Below are 17,238 nucleotides of genomic sequence, written 5' to 3'. Positions count from 1 at the left end.
ACTGCTGAAGCGTTTTATCACTGACTTCTGAATCTTCGGCGAATGACTAATGAGCCAGGCAGCGTGGGTTCAGTTCCCACTCAGTGACGGTGTGAATGTGAGTGCGAATGGTTGTCCGTGTCTATATGTGCCCTGCGACTGACTGGTGACCAGTTCAGGGTGTAGTCTGCCTTTCGCCCGGTCAGCTGGGATAGGCTCCAGCGTCCCGCGACCCTAACCAGGATAAGCGCTGTTGAAAATGGATGGATGGATGGATGGATGGATGGATGGGCTAAGGAGCAGCGAGCGTGCAGGTGGGGGCGGGACTTTATTAAACATACTGCCATGTGATTTCCGATTCGCCAGCGTTGTCACTCACTTCGGCGAATGACCAATGAGCAGCCAGCGTCAGGCAGCGCCGTACCGGCGAGGGAGGGACTTAAGTGAACTGAGTGACTCGTTCAGTGAACTGGTGTACTAAAGAATTGAAGAACTGAAGAGTGATTCGTTTAGAGGAGGGCCTTAAGTAAACTGAGTGATTCGTTGAGTGAACTGGTGTACTGAGGAACTGAAGAACGGAAGAGTGATTCATTCGTTGAACCTATCGTTCGCGATCTGTTAGACACGAGTGATTCCGTCGTTGAACTTCTTCGTTTGTGATTCGCTAAGGAGCGATGCACTAGTACGATGAGTGATTCGTTTGCCCAAGGAACGGCGTGCTATCCATTTTCTGAGCCGCTTCTCCTCACTAGGGTCGCGGGCGTGCTGGAGCCTATCCCAGCTATCATCGGGCAGGAGGCGGGGTACACCCTGAACTGGTTGCCAGCCAATCGCAGGGCACATACAAACAAACAACCATTCGCACTCACATTCACACCTACAGGCAATTTAGTCTTCAATTAACCATGCATGTTTTTGTGATGTGGGAGGAAACCGGAGTGCCCGGAGAAAACCCACGCAGGCACGGGGAGAACATGCAAACTCCACACAGGCAGCGCTGGGGATTGAATCCCCGGTCCTCAGAACTCTAACCAGTCGGCCACCATGCCAGTGAACGTACTCATGAGTGATTTTAACCGCAGGTCCTGACGTCCTCGTGGGGATAACTTTGACTAGCAGTCGTTTCTTCAAGCTAACAGCTAATGTTGAGTTAGTCAAGCACATGAAAACAAGCACATATATTTAAAATAAATGTAAATTAATAATAAATGTATATACGTACACATACATACCCTTCCCTCTGTCTCTAATGCAATTATTAAAGGTTTTTATTTCATAATGATAATAATAATACATTCAACTTATATAGCATGACATTCAGACCCTTTCCACTAATCAGATGACAATAACAGTAAGGTGAGTGGGCAGCCCGGGCGGCGGGTGCTGGTGTCAGCGACGCTGTCCACTGTGGTGGAATGCAGAAAAGTCACGCTGGCTGGCGAAAGCCTCGCTAGACGTAAGGGGACACGGAATGATGTTCGGTAGCTGAGCTCGCTGCACGCATGTTCACGACTCACAACCGAAGCTGGGTGTTCAAGAGCTTGTTGAGAGAGAGATAGCTAGGTGATAATTTAGATTTCTTATATATATATTTTTTAAATCTCCCGTCTTTCCTAGATTTCAATACGTGACAACAACGCATAGTCCTTCGTGTTGAGTGAACGTGAACCTCAGGGATAGATCATTAACTAAATGAGGAAGCACTTGAATGATTTCGTGAAAGAGAACTGAATAATTCGGTGAACAAATCTTTTTAACGAACTGATTCGAATGATTCAGTGCACTCAAAAGAACTGCCGTGGTCATCGCTAGCATGAACGTTTGCGACTGTCTTAAATCTGCCACTTGTATTATCTGGATGAAGAAAAGGAAGAAATATACTTTTCTGCCCTTGAGGAGAAATCAGGAATACAATAGAACAGAACACCAATCAAACGAAAATATAAAAAAGATGTAAAAAAAAAGAGGTTGGAAAGAATACCAGGTCCAGGCACTCAGTTGGATAACATAAATATAAGAACAAAGATGTTATCGTTCATCAGTGCTATGCTATGTTACAGCTGAGTCAAATTTTGAGTTTAAAGTTTGGGATTGGCGTAAACAGCGCCCAATGCGGAAGTCGAAGTCTCAAAGTAGTTGATAAATAAGCAATAATTGGTAAATAAAAGTAACGGGCGACATTTAGATCATTGTAATGGAGTAAAAGTACTGTTACTTCTTAACAGCAGAAGAGGCTGAAGTGTTTTTTTTTCTGGTCTCGTCAACTCCTGTGACTAAAGCGTAGGTCACGAGCACAGAGGCGGAACCTCGGGCCAATGTGCTCCCATATTAGTCCGCTGCAGAGTAACATTCACAATTACATGTGTGTATGGATGGTGGATGTGTAGAATGGATCTAGCCGCCAGCGTTCAAGGAGTCTATTACGGCGGCAGCGACCCAAGACCCCCCGAGGAAAAACTAATGGGATCTATACGATTCACTTAAATGGCATATTTTGAGGGTATCAATGATGGTCTTCCCCATATTGAACCCAATTGAGACAATTGAACTAAACTGAAGCAATGTAATGACGCCTGGGGAAACCTGTGCAGGTGCTTTGAGTTTAGTCGATGATAAGTGGATGACAGTTTAAAACATTTATGGCCTGCAAAATTTGGGCTGATTTCTTCACAGTATTACATTTTTTTGAATTCTTAATTTTGTGGGTTTTATGAGCTGGAAGCCCAAATTATATAAAAATAAACAAATAAATACTTGAAATTGTTTTAATGTTGGGCCCTGAATCTATAATCTGTGAAAGTTTAACTTTTTAAATGGAATTATGGAAATAAAAAACTTTTCCATGATATTCTAGTTTTGTGGGAAGGGTCTGTATATAGTTTTAGCTTCGATTTGTATCACAATTCGTGGTTGCCGATTCGATTCAAGGACGATATTGGTTCCTTTAGAACCATATGGCTGGAAATCAACTCAGCAACCTTTTTAGCCAAAAATTAATCCAGTGTGACTGTGAAATACAAACCTGTATACTGGACAGTGCAGGTGAAATTTCTTAGATTCTTGTGGTTTCTTCTAAGGGAATCAGGTAAAAACTAATTAAATGATTTTCCTGATCTTTCCTTTTGTCTTATTGTGCACTGTACTTTGATTTCTAATGGACTATGAGCCTACTACTAATAATAAAAGATAATCGGTTGTATTGTTTTGCAATAAAACAAAGGGGAAAACAGCAACTTATTTCAGCAATGAATTTATTGTTGAGCCAGTTTTTTTCCCAAGAAAAGAAATGTTAAATTAGTGTTAGAATTATGAAGTGGTCCTTGTAAAAATGTCTCCACTGCAAGGTCTTCTGAGCTGGACCCAAAGTTTAAGAATCCCTGTTCTAAACATTTAAATACTAATGGCTAGAAATGAAGCGCTGTGAGATTTTCATGGGAAAATCTTTTAGGAATAGTGTTAATACTATATGGAGCGGTAGATAAATGAACATACCTGTTATTTGCAGCACAAACATAATCCTTAAGCAGCGTCCAGTACTTGACATTGTCACTGGTTCCCATCTTGTTGCCCCGAGATTCCCCTCGAGGGTACTCTGCTATCGTTGTTAGCAGCGAGCAAGCTAAGATAAGCAGCTTGAAAGGGTTCAATGTGCTTAAATCCAGTGCGTTATTACCTAGAATTGATACAATCGATTGATTACCTCTTAAAACAATTTAAATTTATATATTTACGTCCAAAAGACAAACTTGCCGAGCACAGAGCACATAGGAATATAAATCGATAAATTGATAGAATTAATGAATCGTTAAGTACTTATATATTGACACAGATATGGATGGCATAGAAAATTTTTTAGCAGTCCGTCTTACCATGGACTGATGAACATTGAGTATTCTGCGAGGAATTGTTCACATCGGGCAATGTTTCGTAAGAATAGAAAACGTTTGTTTTTTATAATGCAGGGCAGCTTTAATCAACGCCTCCAATCTCATCACTTTGATTGGACTTAACTTTCATTAGCCAAGGGATTCACATACTCGTTCCACCTTGCACTGTGACTGTTTACATGGTGTGTCCTATAAAAACGTTAAAAAATGTTTTTGTGTTGTATCAGTTCAAGTACACTGTTTGTCCATTGTTGTGATTTAGATGAAGATCAGATCACATTTTATGACCAATTCATGCAGAAGTCCAAGTAATTCCAAAGGGTTCACGTTTATACTTTTTCTTGCAACTGTATACGTGCATGCTGCATTGCCCTTGACATCTAATAAATGCAGAGGGCTTAACTTTGGTATCATGGTTAACGGAATAAAACACGATTAATATAACTACATATCAATATTTTCTTATTAACTCTTATAACAGAAATGTGTGTTTATTTTGGACAAACACAGTAACATTACTTTTGTAACAAATCTACTCTTACGTTATCTTGCGCCGTATAGAAACTGGTGGCGCATTCTTGCTTATATTGTTGGGATGCAGTCTTGCTTACATCCTTTCCGCATTCATCCATCCATCCATCCATTTTCTGAGCCGCTTCTCCTCACTAGGGTCGCGGGCGTGCTGGAGCCTATCCCAGCTGTCATCGGGCAGGAGGCGGGGTACACCCTGAACTGGTTGCCTTTCCGCATTCAATGAATGATAAGTCAAACTAAAATAAAACCACTGGCGTTCTCTATTCATTTTCAATCTTCAATCTATATGCACATTTATTTTGAATTATGAACCCCACAGAGCCCTCAAAAAGTAATTAAACCATAAACGCCTCACCCCCTTTATTTTTTTTAATTTTTAAAAATCACCAGACAGGATGTCATAACAAATGGAACTACAAAATATCAAACTAGACAATTATATATGATACAGTATCTATGAAAATAATAACGACAGCAAACTGAGGCACCCATTCTGATATGACAGCTGCAGTACTGTATATCATTGTCTGAAGCAGCAGAGTTTATGTGGTTAGCACGGCTGCCTCGCAGTCTGAAGTTTTGGGTTAAATCTTGGCTGTGACCTTTCTGATTGGAGTTTACAAGATTGCTGACAGTCCATGTTTAAAACTCCACTGCAGAAGTAGCACTGACCAGATGCCTTCACAAATTCAGTTTACAGAAAAAAAAAATCAACATTAAGACAGATATTGAGAAACCACTTGAATACTCCCTCTTATGTTTAACAATAACAGTTGCTTAGCAATAATCTCATATAGTATGTAAATTAAATTTGTTGGTGCCTTTTATTAAAATGTTGTCAGTGAGACATTATGACAAGTTTATTTTAAATACTGCACACACTTTATATATTTTTTAAAATCCACACTGTTAAAATTAGAATACTGACAGCTTAGAATCCACGTATAATTGATATTTTACCAGTTTGTGAAACACATTCAGTAGTTACAAATCAAGATGAAAAAGTATAGATCATAGACCCATGGCTTCCACATACAGTGTCTTAAATAAAAAGTTACAGATGAGGGCCACTCTGTCCTGTCAGTCACACTTTTTTTTTTATATGAAAAACTCCTTTTGGTTGTCCCTGCGAGCACTCTGGTAGTTAGGCTCATCACTTAAGTGGACATCGTTGACAACGTCAGGCTGTGATGCTTTCATGTCCGCGTTCCGATACGTCTCATTTCTGCTGCAGGTGATTCTGGCGATGATGGCCAGTGCAGACAGAGTGATAAATATACCCACTGCTATAAGACCTAAAACAGTGACATGAGGTGAACATGAATACAACCAGTCTCACAACAACCAAACAGCCAGCTATATCTTATTGCTAAGATATATCAGCAACATGTTATCTAATAAGCATGTTCAGAAATAAAAAAAAAATCTGTTGACTTGTATAGGAGATGAATTCTACCTGTGTGCTGAATAATGTATTAAACATCATCATTGGTCCACCCTATGCAATTTCAACATCTTAAACTCTTCCGTAGAGGCTTTCCACAAGGTTTAGTAGAGTGTTCATGGGAATTTATGACCATTTGACCAGAAACGCATTTGTGAGGTAACACACTGATGTTAGACGAGAAGCCCTGGCTCTCTGTCTGCACTCTGATTCATCCAAAAGTGTTCTATAGGGTTGAGGTCAGTATTGTGCAGGCCAATCAAGTTCATCCATATCAAACTCTCTCATCCGTGTATTTATGAACCTTGATTTGCGCACTAATGCACAGTCATGTTGGAACAGGAAGGGGCCATCTCCAAGTTGTTGGAAATGTCCAAAATATTAGCTCCTGAGCTCCAATGAAAGGAACTCTGAATACTATCCCAAGTGATAAAACATCAAATATGCTCCTGGAAGAATGGACAAAAATTTCCATAAACTCACTCCTAACCTTGTTGAAAACTTTCCTACAAGAGTTGCAGCTGTTATAGCTGCAAAGGGTAGATCAACATCACATTAAACCATATGGATTTAGACTCGGATATTACTTAAAATAATATTTGAGTAAAGGCAGGTAACTGAATACTTTTGGCAATATCGTTTATGTGTGTAAATCTGTGTGTAATATATATGAAATCATTGGAGAAATCATTGTGTTAAACTGGCTGTAATCTCAGAATGGTACAACATAAATGCCATGTTTGGAAAAACTGAAATCATACCGTTAATTTACATTGGTGGTTATGCTTGCTCTATTGGTGATCGAATTAAAATTATATAACGCTGTCATTGTTCAAATACTGAACCTAACTATGTTTTATTGTATTGTATGTTTTATTTTCTATATAATAAGGAATTCATCCTCCTGAAATAAGAGCTTTATAAACACAATAATCTGATTCATTACCTCCAATTAGAGCTGAGTCACTCTTGATGGTATTGACTAAAGGTTGACTTGGATCCAATGAAGGAGGTGGGTCTGGAAACAATGTGAAAAGGAAGATGAAGCCAAAAACTAACTAAATAAACTAATGACATATGCTAACCTAAATGCATGCATACAAACATACTATACATAAATACATACATACATACTGTATCGGCATAAGGATTCACAATTTCTCGAACCTTGAACATTTGAACCTTTGGGTATGGAAGCCAACATGTCAATAATTCGTCTTACTGGATATCAGAAAATGAGAATTAAAATAAACCCAACACAGTAACTTTCTGGCTGTCAAAAACTTGTTCTTTGGTCTTTCCGATTGGATGCTCGCTAAAATAGATGAGAACCCTTGATTAAAGAGGGTACGGACCAGACCTAATGACCACAATGACCAGACCTCATAACCAGAATGACGGAAAGATGAGTTAAAGATGTATGAAGAATGATAGAGGGGAAATGCACTCTCAATGTTAAATTACCAGACAGTGTTTGTAGACATCCATCTTTCCGTCCATTAACGTACTGTAACTATGTACAAAACTGGATGTTCTGTGATAGGGATTAAGGGGTGGATTGTGCCCCATTCCAAGGGAGTCAATCCCAGCACTGCCTTACCAAAAGTAACAAATTGTATCTGTCGTTGTTGTTGTTGTTCACTCTAGTTTACTGATCAAGATGGAAAACAAGCACATAAAAAGTGCAGGTAACAGCCCCTCTGAACAATATACAGTACAAAAAAACAAGATACTGTACATTCCCAATATAGTCGAGGGGGGTTAACACTTATACATGAAATCAAATATGGGTTGCGCAAAGATACATATGATTGAAGTACCTGGTAAAGATTGTGTTGTTTCTGAGGATTGGGGGTTAGCAGAGGACAGAGAACCACAGTTTGCCTGTGTCAGTGGGCCTGTGATGGCTACATGGCTGTCAGGTTGGAGAAGAGCTTCTTTGAGAGGACTGATGGAGTTAAAGTCAACTGCTGACAAACAGCCGGTGAAACCAAGAACGGCCAACCTGGCCAGCTCCAAGTCAACCATATCAGCCTCTGGAGAAACAAACACAAAGTTAAACACAGACAAGGAGCTATAAGATTGTGCCACCCAGTGATTTGTTTTTGAGCGTCTTCATGTTGACGAGTCAGCTTTAATGACAAAGTTTTATTACCTTTTCTGTGTTCAAAATGTTCATTGTTGAAATGACACACGACCACATAGTTAATGTTACTGTCAAGCTCTCATGAGAATTTAGTAGGATTACGAAGAGCACTAAATTACATTGGAGCGACCTGTGTGTGGTCCAACAATGCAATCTAAAAACATGTTAAGGTCTATCCATCCATCCATCCATTTTCTGAGCCGCTTCTCCTCACTAGGGTCGCGGGCGTGCTGGAGCCTATCCCAGCCATCATCGGGCAGGAGGCGGGGTACACCCTGAACTGGTTGCCAGCCAATTGCAGGGCACATACAAACAAACAACCATTCGCACTCACATTCACACCTACGGGCAATTTAGAGTCTCCAATTCATGCATGTTTTTGGGATGTGGGAAGAAACCGGAGTGCCAGGAGAAAACCCACGCAGGCACGGGGAGAACATGCAAACTCCACACAGGCGGGGCCGGGGATTGAACCCCGGTCCTCAGAACTGTGAGGCTGACGCTCTAACCAGTCGTCCACCGTGCCGCCACGTTAAGGTCTATTGCATTATATTTCAAATACAGCGGATATGCCGCATTTCATAATGTTGTGTGCCAAAGCCACTATTTTTTTTTCACAAATCAGTTTTGGCATATTTTTAAAGTGAAGTATTTATAAAGTTTGAATTTATATGGCAGCTACTTTAAATAAATGTAAAAATGAACGTAAGAAAACTTTCATATCTAACAAGTGTCATCATTTTCGCTAAGGGTTAGGGTTAGGAAGGAATGGGCGAGTACCGATACCAGGTATCTGTATCGAGCTGATACCGGCCTTATTTCAAGGTATCGGGTATTTGTATCGGCTGCCGAAACCAGCTACAAATACTTAAGGCAAAAAGATCTGATATTGAATAAGTTCTCCTCGCCAATAATTGGAGCTACACTGCTGTGGTTTGAAACGGCAAATTATCGTGCGCATCAAAAAAAAAGAAAGAAAGGAAGAAAGAAAGAGAACGTTCTTTGTTCTGTATTATTATCATTGTGTTAACTGTAATTTTATGTATCAAAAGTACTAGTGCTATCGGTACTTTGTATTGGTGAGTGAATACATGTACTGGTATCGTTCCAAAAAAAAAAAAAAAGTATCTATCTACTAAGGACCACATTAAACTCTGGATATAGCCCGGAAAGTGAGAAAAGTTAGCGTAAGGATGTCATTAACAGTCTTTTATTAAAGTAATTTAATTGCAATCAAGTAATTTAATTACGGTAAATTAGGACCCATTATTTCTGTCAATTTTAATGTTGAGTTGACCTAAATTTATGTCAGTGGGCAATCCTTGAATGCCCCCTAGAGGTCATTGGTGTTTTAACTTTTGTCTAAAATGCTAGAGAATAATTTGAGCTGGGACGGCTCAGAAAATGGATGGATACAGTATACAGTACACAAGTATGTACAATAAATGAACAAGTCATGTAAATAGACACATTGCTCCATCTTGTGATCGGATCGGTGATCGGTTATCGTTTTTTTTTTTTTTTTAACTTGCTGATCCGTGATTGGCTCCAAAAATCCTGATCGTGTAAAGCCGAGTGAGAATACAACAAACATGACATATCAAGTTTATTTGTATAGCGATTAATCACAAAAGATTCTCAAAGGGCTTCACAGGCCGACAGTTGGCAATGATTGACGACATAACCTAATCTAAACCCCCCAATCGGGCAAGGAATAACTCAAAACCCCATATTGGGGAAAAAATAAACCTTGAGAAGGAACCACAGATAGGGGGGATTCCCCCTTCTAGGATGACCAGGCTGCAATGGATGTCGAGTGGGCAACATTTAATACATAGTCTGGTGCTGTACAATGTTCATTAAAATGGCATAAGAGTCCATTTAAAGAGAAAAGGCGCCACAGGGTAGACTGACGCCTTCGGTGGTTCTGCCTCAGGACCTGGCCTGGTCCTTCAGAGCAGAATCCTCCATGATGACTCCGATGGAAGTGGTCCACCTCAGATCTTGTCCCAGTTGGTTGATGCAGAACCGAAACAGCAACAGCCTCAGATTTTGGTCAACGTCACCTAGCCCTCTCTCCGAGCAGGAGACGAAGGGGGACCAAATAGGACAAGGGGCAGGAATTGGGGTTGTACTTTATCTAAACGCCAAAAAGTAGAAATAAGTCTTAAGTCGGGATTTAAACATTTCTACTGAGGTAGCAGCTCTAATACCCGCGGTTAGCGCATTCCAGAGAACTGGAGCCCAAAAAGAAAATGCTCGAGAGCCTGCGGACTTCTTTCTGGCTCTCGGAGTCACCAACCCGTATAACAAGACCTTGACATGCATCTCGAGTAGACCGGGAGCCAATGCAAGTTGGCCAGAACAGGGTTAATATGATCTAACTTTCTCGTCTTCGACAAAAGTCTTGCTGCAGCTTTTTGTACTAACTGCAGGCTTTTAATACTAGACATGGGAAGACCAGAAAGCAGCAAGGACTACTGAAGAACTATGCGTTGTTGTCACATATTATGAACTGGGAAAGGCGGGGAGATAAAAATAAATAAAAGTTAAGCTATAAGGTATACCTTACCTATCTCTCGCTCAGCAAGCTCTCGAACACCCGGCTTTGGTTGTGACTCGTAAACATCCGCACATATCCTTCCGCGTCCCCTCTTCATCCACACAGGCTCCCACCAGCCTGCAAGACTTGTCTGCATTCCACCGCGGTGGACAGTGTCATTGACACCAGCACCCGTGCTTCCTGTTCACTCACCTTACTGTTGTTTTATAACACCACCGTTGGAAGTCATATTAAGCAGGATGAGAGCCGGCGCTAAAATGACTGAAGTGAAGTGAGAGAGATGACTAAATACGACAGGAGGATCGAATCAATCTTTTGGAATGTGTGTTACGCACCAACGAACGAACTATCGGCTGTTAGAAAACTACAGTTGCTTGTTTACTTTGAAACTCAGCTTGTAACAAGCATGACTGACATCATGCATGCTGTGATCATGACATCTATGATCCCGGCGCCCTTTACTGGTCAATGGAGACTTCAATCTTGCTCTTCTCTCTCTCTCTCGTCTACTAACAGCTTCACCTCCTCTTTGCTAAATGATAATATAAAGGGAGCTCTTGTATATTTTACTTAGAAAACATTAATAGGCGGCACGGTGGATGACTGGTTAGAGCGTCTGCCTCACATTTCTGAGGACCGGGGTTCAATTCCTCCGTCTGTGTGGAGTTTGCATGTTCTCCCTGTGCCTGCGTGGGTTTTCTCTGGGCACTCCGGTTTCCTTCCACATCCCAAAAAACAAGCATGGTAGGTTGATTGAAGACTCTAAATTGCCGTAGGTGTGAATGTGAGTGTGAATGGTTGTTAGTTTCTATGTGCCCTGCGATTGGCTGGCAACCAGTTCAGGGTGTACCCCGCCTCCTGCCCGATGATAGCTGGGATTGGCTGCAGCACTCCCGCGACCCTTGTGAGGATAAGCGGCTCAGAGAATGGATGGATGTTTTATGTAGTTATTTATGATTGTATTATCATTTTAATTATTGTCTTTCATATTTTATGTACAGCACTTTGTGCGTTTGTTCTGAACGTGATATTAAATGAAATACAATTGAGTTGAGAAAGGTGGCTTGGTCAGGATGCTAAAGAAACTGAGCAACCCCAAACATCCATTGGATGCATTGGATAGGCTTGATTAGAGCAACTTCAATAAGAAGTTGAATGCACTGAAGTGCAGGACTGAGCAATACAATAGGTCATTCCTGCCCACTACTGACTAACACGCACAAATAACCATGTTTTCAGTTTGAATCCATGAGAGTGTATGTATACATGTAGACAGTACAGTACATGTATATATTTGAAAGCCATAATGCTACATTACTCATTGCGCAATTGCATTTGGACATCCTTTTCTCTGACTTGGTACACCTTAATTCATGTTTCACCTCATTTACATATTTTTGTTCAAAGTATTTTCTATTAAGGTGATACAATACCTACACAAACAAACATCAAACATTAACCATAAAACAAAGGAGTAGCTGCAAAGAAATGTCATTGTCATTTAGTGGATATTTTTTTAAAACTGATCCCTTATTCATTTAAATTAAGTATCACAAGCTTTCACACAGAACGGTTTTTCTCAGATTCTTGTATTGTCCACAATAATTACCATAATTACCAATAAAATAAAACAAACAAATCTCACTTTGTCCATTTTATTGAACTCTTATGTAGCCAAAATGCAACATATCTTTGCAGTAAAATGTTAAGTCTTGCAGACTGATACCGAACTGTACTAGGTGACCCCCTGATTCGTTTAAGCACCCCACATCAGCAAACCCTTAAAGGTTTTTATGTTGAAAAACAGGGTGCTGACTCCAATCTTGAAAGTAATTTGCTCTTTTCAATCATTCCTCCTTACCATACAATGTGGAAGACCTTTTCTAAGGTTATTATCACAACGGCATATTGAAGACCACTGGTAGGCAGACATGAAGGATAAAGACACCGAATGTCAACACTATGTTAACAAATGGCTGTGAAAAATACCAGCGCTATCATAGCCCTGTACATTACTCAGCCACGTGGCTTAAAGTGCTTTGAATGCCATTTAAATACATAATTAATGTAAGGGGGTGGCTCCACCTTCAGTGATATCTTTTCTTTGGTCTTTGAAGAATCAGCACCTCCAAATCTGAGACCATGGTCCTCAGTCGGAAAAGGGTGGCATGCCCTCTCCAGGTCGGGGATGAGATCCTGCCCCAAGTGGAGGAGTTCAAGTATCTTGGGGTCTTGTTCACGAGTGAGGGAAGAATGGAACGGGAGATCGACAGGCGGATCGGTGCAGTGTCTGCAGTGATGCGGACTTTGTATCGGTCCGTTGTGGTAAAGAAAGAGCTAAGCCGAAAGGCGAAGCTCTCAATTTACCGGTCGATTTTCGTTCCTACCCTCACCTATGGTCATGAGCTGTGGGTCGTGACCGAAAGAACAAGATCCCGGACACAAGCGGCCGAAATGAGTTTCCTCCGCAGGGTGTCCGGGCTCTCCCTTAGAGATAGGGTGAGAAGCTCAGTCATCCGGGAGGATCTCAGAGTAGAGCCGCTGCTCCTCCGCAATGAGAGGAGCCAGATGAGGTGGCTGGGGCATCTGATTCGGATGCCTCCTGGACGCCTCCCTGGTGAGGTGTTCCGGGCATGTCCCACCGGGAGGAGACTACATCCTTCGGCTGGCCTGGGAACGCCTCGGGATCCCCCCGGAAGAGCTGGATGAAGTGGCTGGGGAGAGGGAAGTCTGGGCGTCCCTGCTGAAGCTACTGCCCCTGCGACGCGACCCGGATAACTGGTAGAAAATGGATGAATGGATGGATGGATGGTCTTTGAAGACCCCTCTTCCCAGCACACCTTTACCCTCGCTTCACCTCTGCCTTCCTCCCCTCGCTTCCTGGATTAAGCTATTTCATATTAATACATATCTGTACCAAATGAAATCAGGCATTTCGCAAATACGTATGTATTTATTTAATTAACAATACGAAAGTAAGGCCTATACTACTATCCTCTTTCACTTCTTTAAACATAGGCCAAAGAATGCTTTAAAACACGAAATGGAAAATTTCATCCTCATCATCCATCCTTTTTCTTCCTCCCTCGCTCCTCCATACTTGTTCCATTCAGCAATTCAGCCCTTCTCCCCATCCATTTACTCCCTGCCCTCCTACGTACTATACATTCCACGTGTCCAGGTTACAGAAGAATACAAACTGCCTTGCTGTGCCCCCAACTGTGTGAGGTTCGGGTAGTTTGGCAATGACAAAGTCTGGAAAAGATGGCTTCAGCTTTTTCTTTGAAAGTAGAACTTGGCTGACCATATACAGCTTTGCCTTTTCTCAAAAACTTGGCCTCTAGCTTCCCACCATCCATCTTCTGCTGCTGGCCAGTGTAGTTGTAACTTCTATCATTGGCTCAATTTATCCCTGCCATGTAGCTCAACTTAACCCATGGTACCATTTTGAATTTATTAGACTCTACAGCTAATATAGTGCACTTTTATCACATCTTTAGCACCCAATTCTGCACCTCATAGATATCCTAACTGATGTATAAGAAAATTTAAACAATGTACTTTGGTCATTTACACAATCATCATCAACCTCATGATGGAGTAAATTCTCTTTCATGAGTGAAAATGTTTTTTGGGACATAAGCATCAAACCACTTCTGCCATGTGACTCTTACCTTCACAGATGCCATGAAACTGACTCCTCTCTCTAAATATTTAGTCATATGCTAAATCTTTGCTATGGTTGCCTAGCAACAACGAGTGGGTAAACTTACTTGCTCATTTTACCCCAATCTCCGCAAAATGTTTAAGAAAAGTGTACAAGATTGCCTTACTTACCATGTACTCTTCCCAGAATAATAGAGTTGAGGCTGTTGAATTCTACATCAGATGTCAAGATGAAGCTCTCTCTGTTATTCTTGTCAATCTGTGAAATTATGTCTCATTAAAGAAAAATTACATATAACCGTAAATTGGCTTTTTTTCTCAAGAAACTTAAATGACTGCAAAAAAAAAAATCCCCATTACAATCTGAACTGTTAAAACAATGGGCAAAAAAGACATTTTCCAATGTTTCATTGTGCACAATAGCAGAAACAACAAGAAAGAGTAAGGTACAGGAAATATCGCTATGAGCTATTTGCTCAGTTAATTTATGGAAATCTGAGTAGCTTCCGGACCTGAATGGAGATGGCGTCTCCTCGCCTCATAATGGCCACCACATGCAGGCGTCCATCTGCCAGGTTCATGACACTGCTTTTAAACACCTCCACATCTCTGCTGTTGTGCAACTTGTACCTTAACTCCAGTCCACCTAACACAAAAAATTATTAAAAAAACAAACTCAAATGAAAAACCCAAAAATATGTAGTATTCAAAATGACACAAGTCTCTTCATTGTTTTTGATACTTTTGAAGGCTTAAGTTAAAATATTGTCCAAATTGTTACGTAAGATTACTTACTACTACTACTACTACTACTACTAATAATAATAAACCATAACATATCGACACGCTACCCATTATATGCAACCTTGGCCAAAGACGCAATGGACTTTCCCACCACCACCGCCCCAGGAGCGTTGGTACCGTTGATCTATTGTAACACCTGCGCTTTGCCGTGCAGCCAGATGTTCATTGCTTTACTCCGGACTGCAACACTACAGTTTTTCATCATCATCTTCATCATCATAATTATTGACATGTTTGTACAGGTACTGTATTTTACTGTATTCTTAATGGGAAATAAATCAATGTTTGAAGATGTTTGTAAGCATTTCAAATGGCTCAATTATTCATGGAAAGTCGCTATTTGCAGTCAGGTTTGGTCCCTATCCCCGACGGATAGCGTGGGCCCACTGTACTTTAACAAGCCATGAGTGCCCTTACCATGTCTGTTGATGAGCAGGGCGATGTATTCCCTGTAGAATGAGTTGACAAAGAGCAGCAGAGCAGGAGTCTGTCTGGTCCTGAAGTTCAGGGATATATTTTCTCCTCTCAGTGTCATTTTGGAGAAGATGGATGAAGGCAAGGCACTACGGTTTTGGCTCAGCTCATAGGACTCCTTAAGGGTATATCTTATGGATGTTGTCGACTTGAAGTGGGCAGAAATCACTAAAACAGATTAGAATTCCCTCATCTGTTACACAGAAGGATTTTCCTTCCCTTAAGTGATGTACTGTAACTATCTCAAAAGAAAGAAACTCAAGTTGTAGTTATAATTAATAGGTTAGGTTACCAGGGTAGATACTATAATAGCACTACTCATAATTTAATGACAGTAAAATACATATAGTCCCTAATTTTATGAATTTCAACATGTACACTATAGTTAAACTTAATACTCCTGCTAATTATGTTCAGTAAATTAACATTAGAATTCACTTTTTTTGTCAACAATACAGCTCAGTGCATGTCTCCTGCTCTTAACTTAGTGTTAACTTAATGTTGACGTTTCCCGTTGTAGATGGCCAGTGATGAATTGCATCTCATGTAAAATGGCATAATGAGGTGGAGGAATCCTTCAATGTAAGTTTTATGCGTAACCTTTTGGACAGCGTGTTCAATATGGTGATTTCAAGGCTCTCTAGATAAACCAGACAGTGTCAAAGTGGACAGGACTAAGTTTCAGGGTTAGTCTAATATCTACTGACTGAAGGATAATCTTCAGACAAATCACATTTCCTTTCATTACTGCACCAGGTCATGGTAACTTAACATAATTGTGTCTTACGGTACTTTAACCTGAATCCCTTTGTCAGCCCTAAATCAAATAAAGATTGATATTTGTCGTAATATACAATGAACAATCCTCTACTGAGTTACAGTTGTAATGTCTGCTTACATCACTGGGAGTGAAGCAATCAGAGAGCAACATAATTCTTTGCCTGTAAATGTATGGTATGCGTGTCTACATGTATGCTTGAAAGTATGCATTGTGGATTCATACCAGATTATGGTGGGAGTTTATTTTTCTTCATTTTTAACTATGTGCTGCAATAAGATGCCACTTCCACTTACCCCGGGGTTGGGTCGTAGGTGCAGCAACCTAAGCAGAAAACCTCAGACATCCCTCTCCCCAGCCACTTTGTCCAGCTCTACCAGGGGGATCCTGAGACGTTCTCAGGCCTGTTGGGAGACATCGTCTCCCCAGTGTGTCCTGGGTCTTCCCAGCGGCCTGCTCCCAGTGGGACATGACCCCAACACCTCACCAGGCTGGCGTCCAGTGGGTATTCTAAACAGATGTCCGTGCCATCTCATCTGGTTCCTCTCGTACTCGGAGGACCAGCGGCTCTACTCTGAGCACTTTCTAGACAATTGAGCTTCTCAACCTATCTCTAAGGGAGAGCCCGGACACCCTGCAGAAGAAACTTTTCGGCCACTTGTATCCACGATCTTGTTCTTTTAGTCACAACCCACAGCTCTTGACCATAGGTAAATGGTAATTGGACTGCACTTATATAGCGCTTTTATCTACACCATCACGGTGCCCAAAGCGCTTTACAAAGCCTCACATTCACCCATTCACAAACACATTCATACACCAATGGGCGGCTGCTGGAATGCAAGGCGCTGCCACTCCCAGTGGGAACAAATTGGGGTTCAGTGTCTTGCCCAAGGACACTTTGACATACAGACAGTTGGAGCCAGGATTCTTTGGTCACTGGACAACCCGCTTTACCAACTG

General features: G+C 41.1%; 1 protein-coding gene across 1 annotated transcript in view; it reads right to left on the bottom strand.

Moving 5' to 3' along the window:
• Window positions 1-4,743: 4,743 nt before the first annotated feature.
• Window positions 4,744-17,238, bottom strand: part of LOC133481217 (contactin-associated protein-like 4) — a 91,141-nt gene continuing 78,646 nt past the window's right edge. The window contains exons 19-24 of the mRNA XM_061780326.1: window positions 15,441-15,665; window positions 14,732-14,865; window positions 14,391-14,478; window positions 7,665-7,880; window positions 6,791-6,862; window positions 4,744-5,695 (exon numbers count right to left, since the gene is read on the bottom strand). Coding sequence (XP_061636310.1) covers window positions 5,499-5,695; window positions 6,791-6,862; window positions 7,665-7,880; window positions 14,391-14,478; window positions 14,732-14,865; window positions 15,441-15,665 — 932 coding nt within the window. The 3' untranslated portion in view covers window positions 4,744-5,498. The remainder of the gene's footprint in view (window positions 5,696-6,790; window positions 6,863-7,664; window positions 7,881-14,390; window positions 14,479-14,731; window positions 14,866-15,440; window positions 15,666-17,238) is intronic.

The sequence above is a fragment of the Phyllopteryx taeniolatus genome, chromosome 7, assembly GCF_024500385.1.
Source record: "Phyllopteryx taeniolatus isolate TA_2022b chromosome 7, UOR_Ptae_1.2, whole genome shotgun sequence".
Taxonomy (NCBI): Eukaryota; Metazoa; Chordata; class Actinopteri; order Syngnathiformes; family Syngnathidae; genus Phyllopteryx; species Phyllopteryx taeniolatus.
The sequence above is the reverse complement of the archived record's forward strand: the minus strand, read 5'-3'. Positions and strand labels throughout refer to the sequence as shown.